The sequence below is a fragment of the Vicugna pacos genome, chromosome 24, assembly GCF_048564905.1.
Source record: "Vicugna pacos chromosome 24, VicPac4, whole genome shotgun sequence".
In the NCBI taxonomy this organism is placed as follows: Eukaryota; Metazoa; Chordata; class Mammalia; order Artiodactyla; family Camelidae; genus Vicugna; species Vicugna pacos.
The window spans coordinates 2,081,738-2,094,955 of NC_133010.1; the positions used below are offsets into that span (position 1 = coordinate 2,081,738).

At 37.2% G+C, this 13,218-nt stretch overlaps 1 protein-coding gene across 3 annotated transcripts in view; it reads right to left on the bottom strand.

Annotated features, from left to right (window-relative positions):
- Positions 1-13,218, bottom strand: part of LOC140688961 (ankyrin repeat domain-containing protein 26-like) — a 72,121-nt gene that overhangs the window by 13,778 nt on the left and 45,125 nt on the right. For 2 of the 3 annotated variants that reach the window (XM_072948942.1, XM_072948941.1), the window contains 8 exons: positions 12,292-12,546; positions 10,612-10,685; positions 9,980-10,121; positions 7,604-7,814; positions 6,264-6,447; positions 5,279-5,416; positions 3,326-3,838; positions 1,741-1,893 (listed from right to left, as the gene is read on the bottom strand). In XM_072948942.1, coding sequence (XP_072805043.1) covers positions 1,741-1,893; positions 3,326-3,838; positions 5,279-5,416; positions 6,264-6,447; positions 7,604-7,814; positions 9,980-10,121; positions 10,612-10,685; positions 12,292-12,546 — 1,670 coding nt within the window. The remainder of the gene's footprint in view (positions 1-1,740; positions 1,894-3,325; positions 3,839-5,278; positions 5,417-6,263; positions 6,448-7,603; positions 7,815-9,979; positions 10,122-10,611; positions 10,686-12,291; positions 12,547-13,218) is intronic. The other variant, XM_072948940.1, reaches the window with a different exon arrangement.

The window sequence follows — 13,218 nt, forward strand, 5'->3', positions numbered from 1 at the left end:
AGGGCAGTAAAAGACAGAAATAGATTAACTGAACTTCATCAAAATTAAAAACTTCTACTCTTCAAAAGACACCATCAAGAAGGTAAGAAGGCAAGCTCCTGAACAGGAGGAAATACTTGAAAATCCTACATCTGATCAAAGGCTTGCACCCAGGATACAAAAAGGACTCTGACAATTCAATCATAAAAAGACAGCCCAATTTGAAAATGGGCAAAAACCTAAACAGACAGGTCTTCAAAGAAGATACACAGATAAGCACATGAAAAGATCCCCAACATTCTTAGTCATCAGAAAAATGCAAATCAAAGCCACAACGAGATGCCAGTTCACACCTACCAGGAGAGCTGAGGACCAGTGATGACAGGAATGCATAGAAATTGGGAGAATTATACACTTTGGATAAAAATGTTAGATGGTGCAGCCACTCTGGAAAACAGTATGGCAGGTCCTCAGAAGGTTAAACAGAGTTACCATATGACCCATATGACACCATTTCCATTCTTAAGTATATTCCCCAAAGAAATGGGAACATGTTTACACCAAAACTTGGACAGAAATGTTCACAGCAGCATTATTAGCAATAGCCAAAAAGCAGAGGCAACCCAAAGGTCCATCAACTGATGGATGGATAAATGGTTTAGCCCCACAACCGACTACTGTTAGACAATAAACAGAAATGGAAATACTGACAAGCGCTGTAACATGGATGAACCTTGAAGACGTGTTGTCAAATGAAAAAAGCTAATCATGAAGGACTGCAGAGCATGTGATTCCATTCCTGGGAAATACCCAGAACAGTCACATCTGTAGAGACAGAAGTCAGACTAGTGGTTGCCGGGGGGTGGGGGGGCTGCGGTGCTGGGGGTGATGGCCAAGGGATGCAGGCTTTCTTTTTGGGGTGATGGGAATGTTCTAAAATTGATTGTGGTGACAGCTACACATCTCTGAACATACTAGGAGATACTAACGATGCATCCTAAATGGGTGAATTATATGATACGTGAATATTTTTCTTTTTTGGTGGAGGGAAGTAATTTTTACTTATTTATTTTTAGAGGAGGTACAGGGGATCGAACCCAGGACCTTGTGTATGCTAAGCATGCACTCTACCACTTGAGTTATGCAACCCCCCTATAATATGTGAATGATATCTCAACAAAGTTAAAAAAAAAAAATCCAAAGGCAGGATCTAGACAATTTTCTTAATTCTCTATTTTGGGTGTACAGATGTGATCTGAACTTCTCCATGCTTTGACAACATGTCTAAAATGAATAGAAAATGAAGGCAATGTCTAACTTCAACTGGTTTGTATAATGACCTTTCTGCACAAGGTATTCTGAAATCCATGAAATAAATACACACAGGTTCTATATCCATTCACAAAAGTGAAGATGAGACATGACAATTTTCTGGAACATTCCATGAAACATTATCCTCTGATTTTATCTAGCTTGCCTCATTGTGGTGAGAGATCACTAAAACATACTGTTTAATAGGAAAAAAAAGTTAACTTCTGTGAGGAAAGAGGTATAATTCTCAACTTCTCTAAGGGTAAATATTATAAGAAAAAAATAAACAATGGCAGAATGAAAGTCAACATTTAAGAAACAAGTGCATTATAAAGATAATAAAAGTGAAATTATAATGAAGATGCAAAAGAAAGCTGTCCCTGAAAAGCTGGTGGCCTGCAACACTCTGCGCTGCACGTTCACGGCCGACGTGCTGAATTTCATACATACTGGGCTCGCAGTTTGATGTGGCTTCCTCTCTCCATCCTGTCTCTTATTTTCTGAAGTAGTTTGATGATGTGCTGTCACCTCCAGGGATGCTTCCAACGTGGACACTTTCTTTCGGGTGTCAGCCAGTTCTTGCTGAAGCTGTCTCATACGGGCCTAAAAAGATAACTCTGTTACTGAATTTTCAGTCACCTTATCATTAAGTTACATTAATAATATATAACTCCAACAAATGGGCTTTGAGAACTATCCCCACAGACATCAGTTCACCTTTTCCTAATAGGCACACATTCCTGTTTACTGAATTTCATTAAACACACAGAAGGCGTGACCCTCCTGCCTTACCGACAGTAAGTTAACTTAGACAATGGAGGCAGCCCCACCAGCCACTCCCTGCCCCTCCCAGGAAGCGGCCGAACTTCACCCCCACTGAAGTCTCAGACAGAAAGGGGTGTGTGGGTGGGATGAGTGGTGGGTGGTAAGTTCCACACTGTGGAACATTCTCCCTCTTTCTCATTAGAGGCTTAAGTTCAGAGTTCTTCACATATTCAATCTGGTGTTTAAATCCTTCCAACAGACTCCCATCTCACAATAAAAACGAGGATATTCCAATGGCCTTTGGGGACCCGAGACAACCTGGCGTCCCCTGCCTCCTGGACTGCAGCTCCTACGGCTCCCCCCACCTCTCCCAGGCACTCCCTTCCTGCCACTCAGGACTCTGGCTGCTCCTCCTCAGTCTGAAAATGGGACCCCAGTGCCAGACTCGAACATCACAGAGCGCCCCAGTTCCTCTGTTCTGGACAAACTTAGAGCCAAATGACAGTAACTGAGCCTTGCAATGAGAACTGTGAGCACATTATTTGAGAAAATGTTCAAAGTAAATTACAAATAGAACAGGGGAGACTAAGTCAAACACAGTTTTGCGAAAATTTACATTTGTCCCAAATTATGACTGAATGATAAGTAGATGCCTTTAAGGAGTGGAGAGGACATAACAATACATGATTTGAGATGGAAGTATTTCTAAATTTAATTCCAATTGACATGAATAAAAATAAAGTTATACCAACTAAAAATGTATGAAAAGCTACTGAAGGAAAAGTACTGCAAGATACAGCATTTACACATTAACTGTCAAGGTAATCCACACAATTGAATCTTTTCTCTCTCTCTTTTTTTTGTTTTTGTTTACTTTTTTTGTTCACACAACTGAATCTTAATTTCAAAATACTCCTTTTAGGTCTGAGCATTTCATTTATCTGCTTCATGACACTAAAATGTGGTGACAAAGATTAAAATGATTTGGGCAGTATAAATTACTAAGACCTGCCTGTATCTGTCAACAGCTTATAGCTTAATCTCTTAGAATTTCAGGTGACACGGCATCTTTACACAAAGTAAAGCACCTCTCAGGTCTAATTTTTGTTTGCTGGATACAAGAAATGCCTTTAGGCTGCTTTACAGTGTATATATTTATAGCCCGCACATTTTTTATATTCAACTAGTTTCAATGTTCAGCTTCCATCAGATACTACTTTGAATTTTGTTTGAGGAAGTCTGAAAATTAGTTCCCTTTCTGGGTACTTACTTCCATTTCTGCTCTGTCCGTTTCATACTGACACAGTCTGTCCTTTAAACATCTGCATTCTTTAATTAACTCCTTGTTTCCTTCCTCCAGCATCAGAACTCGTCTGCTCATGGCTTCAAGTTTTCCCATGTGGTCCAGAAATGGCTCTGGAGTATTAAGTATTGTCTTTTCACTTCTGGCTTCATTTCGAGCAACCTCTAGTTGCTGTCGAAGCAACGTGTTTTCACTTTGTAGTTTACATATTGTCTCCTTCAAGAATGCCTGCTTTGCAATGTATTTGATGACGTCCCCTTGTTTGCTCTGAGACAAGGGTTCAGTTTCCTTGTTTGAACACTGGGCTTGGCCTCGGTCTCTGTGCACACATTCTAATACCAACGTTGTTGGTCTAAGAGCATCTCTCCTGGGATGGAGCTCAATTTCTGGGCCACGGAATTGACGCTCAGCTTCAGGAAGTTGCTGAGGAAGCACCTCGCTGCTATCTTTTGGGTCAGACAGCTCAAAATCCATTGTGTCCTGTAAGTGAAACCCCTCATCTCTTACTCTTTGAACTGTATGCAATAAACTGACATATCATAATTTCCTTTGAAGTGGAAGACTAATCTCTAAGTTTATACAACAAAAACTTTGCAGTAACTGGGTATCCAACTGGAAAAACTTAAGGTGGATACAAATCTCAAACTTTAACCAGAAATCCCCCAAAGTTCAAAAATTTAATTAAAGACAGTGAATCCATGAAAGTTAAAAAGAAACCACAAAAGGATGTTTAAGAAGCTCAGAATCGGAAAGGCCTTTCTTTCTCTGAAATACAACAAACCCAAAAGGCTTAAAATAAAAAATGCATAAATCTGACTACACTTAAAAATTATATCTGACATCTAACCTTTACAGCTACCCCCAAAGTAAGAGCCTTAGCTCTGTAGAAATTGGGACAGGTTAGATTTCCTAAAAAATTCTTTCCTGAGAATATTCCATAAATATTCTCCCTTTCTAACATTTTTAGAGCGAGTTATAAGAATTACATCTACGGATAAATGATAAACCTAAGCACTGTACTAAGCACATCTACAAACATCAATTAACTCATTTAGCTGTGACAATTCTGGAATAAAGGGTTAAAAACACAAGCAAGCTGCAGGGTTTTCCCCAGGGCTTCTGAGTCTACGACTCTTACACCAAACCAAAGCTACTTCTTTAGGATAAATACATAAACACAAGAGAAGCCTTCTATTTCCCTAATGGTGAATACACTAAAGGTAAAGAAGGTCAAATTTACAGAGCTCTTCTTAGAAAGTCAGGAGACTATTTGCTTCTGCAATAATTTTTATTTCTTCTTCATGCTGTTTATAACAGTAATGGATGTGAAACAGCAGGAAAATACAGTGAACTGTTTTATTAAAAATAAAGTCCTGATCAATAAATTATCACTAAATATAGATTATGGCGTATCTATCACTGTATTCGAAAGCTCCTTGTACTGAAATCGGATACCACATGGAGCAGAGTGTTACCTTTTATCACACGTAGGAGAATGACACCCAAACTACGGTTTCTGAACTGGCTATACTTTTTCCTCCTTACCATCAGTGGAAATGATAAAGTAACCTCTCCATTCATCTATCAAAGGAGTGAGATCACTGCCAGAAACTAGAATGCTTGCCGTTAGTCGCAACAGTTTTGGATCATGGAAAGCTCATCAATTCCTATGGACAATATTAACAGCCTCTCCTTGGATGAGGCCATTGTGAATGTCACTACATCACTGTTGCCGGCAAGTGGATTTGAATTCAAAATATCGCTTTATCCAATAGACCGGAAATGAAACCCCCAGAAAATGTATTTACATATGCAGGCTTTTAAAACCCTCTATACTTTCTGTACCTACAGTTTTGGTTTTTAAACTATATAAGTATACAAATTCACACACACACGTTTGAAGATGACTAAAGAAAATACCTCAGCATTCATTTTCTCATTAGCCTTTTCTGCCTCCTTTTGTTGGGAAAGACGATGGGCCAGGACTTCATCTTGTATTACTTGGGCATTCTGCTCTTGGGAAAGTTCTCTCTGAGCGTCATTTCGCTCTTCTAAAACCTGGAGACATATGACATTAGGGTTTGGGTTTTACACCATGAAAAAAAGTCAAAAAAAGCTTAGGAGGGGAATCTTTAAAAAAATTTTTTAAACCTGTTAATAAGAAGTAGCCTTTTTAAGCACAGGGACCTTTAATGCACATAAATAACTCAAATTCTAATACACATGACAGTTCAATGCATCACAGAGCAAAAACACAAGGGATGTAGTATCATGAAAGAAAAACTTTTTTAGCACTTTTTAACCTGAGTTATAGTCATTTTACAATGTTGTGTCAAATTCCAGTGTAGAGCACAATTTTTCAGTTCTACATGAACATATATATATTCATTGTGACTTTTTTTTGTTGTGAGCTACCACAAGATCTTGCATATATCTCCCTGTGCTGTACAGTATAATCTTGTTTATCTATTCTGCATATGCCTGTCAGTATCTACAAATTTTGAAATCCCAGTGACAGAAAATTTCTTTATAAGGCATTTAACAAGTTCCATCATAGTCTCAAGGTGATTTAGCCTGGATTTTAACTTCAAAAAGCCAAAATTAACACCTGGATTTGAATTAGACTTGTTAATTTGTTCAATGGACCAAAACCATCAATCCTTATGTTAATGATGAAGCTCAATTTAACTTCCATTCCTTCATTCAGAAAAGACAGAGCATCTATTAGATGCCAAGAACACCAAGAAATTAGTAAATTAAGCTCTAAATGTCATAGTTCATATTTAGGATGAGATAACTTTTATTTGTTTTAAATGAAAATATAGATTAATTCAAAAGAATATTATAAATAATATTGATGAAACAGTGTTAGAGGTATGAAACTTTCACATTATGACTAATTTACCTGATTTGGTTTATTCCTTATGCTCTTCAGTTTGCATTCTAGTGCTCGGGCAGTGCTTTCAAGTTGTTGTTTCAGGTCAACTTGCTCATTGTATTGTTTCTCTTTTCTTTTTAAATCATCCTTACATTTTTCATATAATGTATAAGCATTTTTCTTCTTCTTGTTTTCTTGTTCTAATGTACATCTGCAGTGAAATATGCTTACCTTAAAATTTATTTTGTTAGAAAATTAAAGGTTCACTTTATGATGTGATTCTTCACATGCTCATTTACTACCCTAATGGAATTTCTAGGTTCTCAATTTTTTTTTCATTTCTAAGTCTCACATTTTAATTTCCTCACTTCAATCTCTTCATAAAGATATACACACACACACACACGTTTGAAAAGTAGCAATGAAAAGACAAAATGCTACTGGGTTTCAGACAAGAGTAACTCTGGTCAATAGTGTAGGAAAGAAATCTTGCAATTATTCAGTAAGGATTGAATTGAAAATTACCCTTTTTTCCCCACATAGTCATAAATTACTCCTTCATTGGGACAGAGAATTTAGTTACTATTTAAAAGAGAAGTTGCTATTTAGAAACAAGTTTATAAGTTCATGAGAGATAAAATTTCAACTTCCTGAAGTATTACAGGGACTCCTACATGATCTCCAGCGGAAGGTAACATCCGCAGGTGTCTTTTCCAGAACACAGACCCGCTAATTAGCATAATCCAAGGCGAGGCTGGGGAGTCTACTCCCTGATGCCCTACACTATGTTTCTTCTTTTGCAACACTTTGAACTTACCTTGTGGAATATTATTTATTTAGTAAATCATTTTTAAATCCCTTTTGGTACAAGGCAGGATCCACAGTAAGTAATTAAAAAATAAAGAGTAATCCATGCTTTCAGCATAGACCTTTGAACTAATCTTATCTCTGTATGAGAGCGATGCTGAATAAACTAACCAGTAATCACTTTCCACTTTACTTTTCAGTCCATCCATTCATATGTTAAGAACCAAACTGCATAAATTTTTTTTAAAGTTTCTGCCTTGAGAAAAATGGTCATTTCATAATTCTGCAAGTGGGAATGTAAAGTAATACAAACTTTCTGGAGGACAACTGAGAGATAAGGATCAAAGATTTGTTGTAAAGAAATACAGGAGATATATATATATCCTATATTTGGCTGTGTTATTTCCAAGAGTCTCATATTCCACAATAATAATGAAATTTTCTCCCCTGTAAAATCCCAAAAGGTAAGTTAGCAATTATAAGACTTCTCCTACATACCTACAGTATTAAAGTAAATATAAAGAGTTCAAATATTTCTTTAAAACCAAGAAATTCAGTACCTCATGCGGCAGAGCTCTCGTTCCCACTCCACATTTTGAAGTTTTAACTGTGATTTAGCTTCTCTTGTTTTCAGCAGCTCTGTGTGTAGCCAGTTCACCTTATTTTCCATTTCTTTAAGTTTTCCTCTAAGTACTGCACAGTCAGATTCTTTAAGTTCTATTGATCTGACTGAATCAACTGGATCCTGAATGTTCAATAACCGATCAGAATCTGCATTAGGAAGAAAACAAAAACAGAAACAAAATACATGAATAATTTTTGTGTATAAAGAACTGTGCATTTTCACATTCATTCATCCATACGTTGAACAAATGGATATTGAGCATCTATAACGTGCAAGACATTCTTCTAAGCTCTGCAGATATTAAAAGAGTGACAAAGTAGTATTATGAACATTACGCAAATAAATTTGACAACTCAGATGAGATGAAGTGGGTAAAATTCCTTGAAGGAGAGAAATTACAAAAGCTCAATTAAGAAAGAACAAATAAGCTAAAAAAGCCCTATATCTTAAAAACGAAAACAAAATCCTATTTAAAGACCTTATGACAAAGAAAACTCCAGTCCCAATGGTTACACTGGTGAATTCTACCAAGTATTTTAGGAAAATTTAATACCAATTCTACACAAATTCTCCTCAAAAAACGAAGAGGAAGAAATATGTCCTCATTCTCTAAAACTGACATTACCCTGAATCCAAAACCAGACGAAGATATTACAAGAAAGAAAACTAATGTCATGAAAATGGAGGTAAAAATTCTAAACAAGACATTAGCGAATTAAATCCAACAATACAGGATAACTCATTGTGACCAAGTCGGGTGTATCCCAAGAATGCAGGGCTGTTTTAACACTTAAAAATCAATGCTATTCATCATATTAACAAACTAAAAAAGAAACCATATGATCATGTCAGTGGATAAAAAGAGGCACTTGTCAAACCTCAACACCTATTCCTGATAAAAACTTCCAGGAAACTAGGAACCAAGGGATCATCTTCACTATGACAAAGATCTGTGCTAAGCCTACAGCTGACACCATACGCAACGGTGAAAAACGGAATGCTTTTCCCAGAAGGTGAGGAACTGGACAGGAGTGGCTTCTCTTACTCCTTCTAATCAGCACCGTACTGGAGCCAGTGCAATCAGGCAACATAAAGAACCAAAAGGCATCTGGATGGGAAATGAAGAGGTAAAACTGTCAGCTAATCAGCGGGGAATATGATTATATGGTGCGAGTCAGCTAACTCCAACCTGTGGGCTGGGTTGCTTGCTTTGGTAAATAAACTTTTACCACATCCATTACAGCCACGTCCATTAACTTGTGTATTGTCTATGGCTACTCTTGTTGCAACGGTGACAGAGCTGATTAGCTGTGACAGGGAATGTATTTATTTATTGGCTGCAAGTCTTAAATGTGAACTATCTTTAGTAAGACAGTAGTTTAAAGAAGAAAAAGCTTGACCACCTCTGGTTATGTAGAAAATCTGAGAGAATCCATAAAAAGGCTACTAGAACTAACAAATAGGTTCAGCCAGGTTGGAGGGCACAGAGTCAGCATACAGAAATCAACTGTATTTCTATCATCAGAAACTAAAATTTAAAATACATTATTTTAAAACAAATAAATAAAAATATACAACTTATAACCTCACTGAAAAATAAGAAATACAGGTAAACTCATAAAAGACGGAAAGACCCAGACACTAAAAACTCTAAAATATTACTGAGAAAATCAAGGAAGACCTATGTAAATGGAGAAATCAACTTTGTTCGGGGTTAAAAATTCCGTATTGTTAAGAAGTCAATTCTCCCCAAATTAATCTACAGATTCAACATAATCTACATCTCATTTCCAGGACACTAGCAGACTTTTTTTTTTTTTTTTACATTGACAAGCTGATTCTAAAACTCATGTGGAAAGAAGGGTAATAAAAGGAAACAAGATGAAGCCAGAGGACTGTGGCCTTTAACCATGGAGCTACAGAAGCAGAAGCTGGATTTTAGGCAAGGAGGTAACAAAGACCTGAATTTTAAAAACTGTCTAGTAATCACGGTTGCGGTGTAGACCAAGGTCCCAGGAGGCGGAGCGGCGGCCAAGAAAGTCCTGAGGTGATTTCAGCGTTCTAAGAGGAAAGCAGCGATGACCTGACCCCGGGTGAAGGCGTAGGAGCAGCAGAGGCAACAGAAAGCACAAGGAGAGGGGACGGCCACAGCCCCTGGCTGGCAGCGCACACGTCTGATTCTGCTTCAACACAGAGCAGGCTTCTGAGACGCAGCGGCTTGTGACGCAGCCGCGCTCCCCGGGCAGCGCTGGGTGTGCGCACGTCACCGCGAGACACTTACATGGGCTGTGCAGTCACAAGGGGGGCCTACCTTCACTCTCCGGGCCAAGTCGTTTGACTGGCCTCAGGGTGTTCTTAGAGTTATGGAAAAGCGACTCAGAATCCTCGGAAGCTGTCCCCGGTGACAGAGTTAAGTCATCGAGGCCATCCACAGAATTCATCTGCTCTTTGACCTACAAATAAATAATGCTATTTCACAGTGTCTCCAACATAGTTATAAAATATGCTCAGTGTACAGAGGTGATAGATATCCATCTTTTTATGAGAGCAAAAACAGACACTTCTCGAAAGAACTGATTTCTGTCAAAAGGCTAACTTTATCAATAGTGTTTCTAAATGATTTTTAAGTAAATGTTTCTACAACAAAGGAGGACTTTCTGTTTTTCCACTCTATCTTTTATAATTTTTTTTTACCATAGGAAAACAATATTCAGGAAGGCTTTTTTGCCTCAGTTCCAAGGATAAAGTTTAACTATAAATGATTATAGATCCTAACAATACTTTAAGTTTTGTAACTAGATAGAATGCTATTAAAAACTAAATATTAAATAATTATTTATTGACTCTAAAAGTCTAGTTTGAAAGGCAATTTCTTTTGAACTGTATTATTAAAGCACAGAAAACAGTATTAAACCAGAAATTTAAATTTACATTTTTACATACCTGTGAGTGGTTATTTTCACTTCCATCAAGTCTTTCTTCCTCTTCCTCAGATGTCCTTTCTAAGTCTAGGTCTGCTGAAAAATGAATATGCTTAGTTAAAATTCATTTTTATCTAGAACAGCTAGATAAAAGGCATCATCTTTATAACAACATAAAACACATTTCATCAATTGACAGTTTTAATTAAGCTTAATCTTTAGCCAGATATTTACTTCTTTAAGAAATACTTCTAACTATTTAAAACTTCAACAAACTATTTGGGAAATACTAGATGTTACCAGATTAAAGGCATACAAACATCTCAAAGTTTCACTCACAAACTGATTCACCAGACATGAACAAAACAAAGAGAAATAAAACAAAATTTAAAAATACAGTAGAAATATACAAAGTCACGATAGACTCTATTCTCTACCTCCTAACAGTACCTTTTTTAACAACATACCAAGCTTCAAGAGCAATGTCATTCATGGTTTCCAAAATTATTGCTACTTTTTATGCTTTTATCTTTCCTTTATCTGAAACGTTTCCCTCTACTGTTCTGACAAGGTCCTTTGCCTCTTTGAAGACTCAGCCTGCTCTGTGAAGTCCTCCTTGATTATAGCTCTCTTTCCGCAGAGACATAGGGATCTCTTTCCTTGGAGCTACCTTGGTACTTCACAGATTTTTCTAGTTGTGTCTTCACCAGCTGAACTGTAAACTATTTCTTTACATGTCTATCCTCTTTGCTCCCATGCTGTAGAGGACACTCTCTTAAAAGTATCTGTGTATAAACTATTTATTAGAAAAACTTTCAGTTTTGAGCTTGTAGTCACTACTATAGGAGATAACTGAGAATCTTTTCCAAATACAACATTAATTCTGCAGGTAAGGATAGAAAAGATAAAAACTACAGGAGCAGAAAAAACATTGTAGGACTTATTACTACAGCTCTGATTATATCACTGATTAAGGCACTAAATTAATTGGTATATAAAGTAGAACACGTATTAGATGTGGTTAATCAACAGACTGGGTATCCTAGAAGAATTAGAATTGATATTCCATATATTATTTTTAAGTGATCAAGCACTCCTTAAAAACCAATATCCTTTTCGACCCACCAATCCATTAAAAATAATAAAACAAGCTGATACACTGTGCGGACACAGTTAAGAAGGAGGTCCTGTGTAGCAAATTCCCAATGTCTGCCACTACCGCTGGGAAAGCCACTTCTAACATACATAAAGGCAGAGAATATACTAGAAATACTTTGATATTTAGTTGCAGAGGTGCTTTTTCAGTTACACTGAATACAGCTATAACAAATATTTATAAATTCAGAGCTAGATAAAAATAAAGCTAAGAAACCATACTTTGAGAAGGGAATCTTTGGATGTCCACCTAGGTTTCCCAACTACTCACAAAGCTCTAGACATCATCCTCCTACCCGCTCTCAGGAGTATGCTAAATACTATTCTGAACGAACTTACTTTCTTCTAATTCTCTTTGCTATTTAATATGTTGCTTTGGTCAGAGGTTGAATGTAAATGTCATGCAAAAAGGTATTGTCCGGTTGTAGGTTGCATAAAAGGAGTAAACACAAAGGAGATCCTGCCACAAAATGATTTCTGCAAAGTCAGAGTACGGTGAAGCCATGCACAGGTAGACCATGGCTAGCTCTCTGTGCTGCTTTATTACCTTCTTTGCTGCTTCTGTTCTCTGGCAGCTGTGACTCACACAGGCCACGGAGCGCTGCGTTTTCTGACAGAGACACGGCTCCAATATTCATCCGGTCTTTATCTACCAGGGCCGTCTGCCTCAGTTCTGTGGGTGCTGACTGGTTTGTGGTCACTGATTGTGATACCGACAGACATTTGTCAACTTTCAAATGCTTGGCTCTTTGACCAGCCTCATTATTGAGGCTCAAACTAGTAGAAACCCAGTCTGAAGGACCTGAAAACAAAGTTTCCACTTATTAGAATGTGAATAACAATACAAACTTGACTAACTTTTACGAATTCTCTTCCCAGAGCAGCAGCCCCACGCCCTCCTCTCCCCCAAACACACTGCTCCTTCCCAGCTGGTTGCACTTTACATGTCATTGCTGTTCATATAGGGAACCACTGTCTCTCTTTTTTCTACCTTTAATTTTCTAGTATTACTAATTTAGATTCCTTCATCACTCTCTAGAAAACAGTCTATATTCTGTTAGAGCTTTATGAATAATTACGACTCTTCAACATATGAAGTTTTTCATTAACAAAATGTATGTCTAACCAGCCATTTACTGGACGTTTAAATATGCATGACAGTATTGAGTCCTAGAGATGCAGGCTTTAAGAAAACTTCTACTGAATGGTACTACTTAAATTACAATGAGGCAGTCTTTCCTCAATGTACCAATATCTTCAGAATTCTTACCTTAAGCCTTGGATAAACATCATAAATTTATATAAGAAAGGATAGCCTTGAGTGACTGATTTTTTCCATATAAAAATAGGGTAAATCTAGGTACAAACTACATCCAAAGAGTACAGAGTGCCATGAGACAGGAAATACATAACAAAAATGTTTTACTTTTTTAAAAAGAATTAAGTTGTCAGATTCAAAATTTTTAAGGCAAGT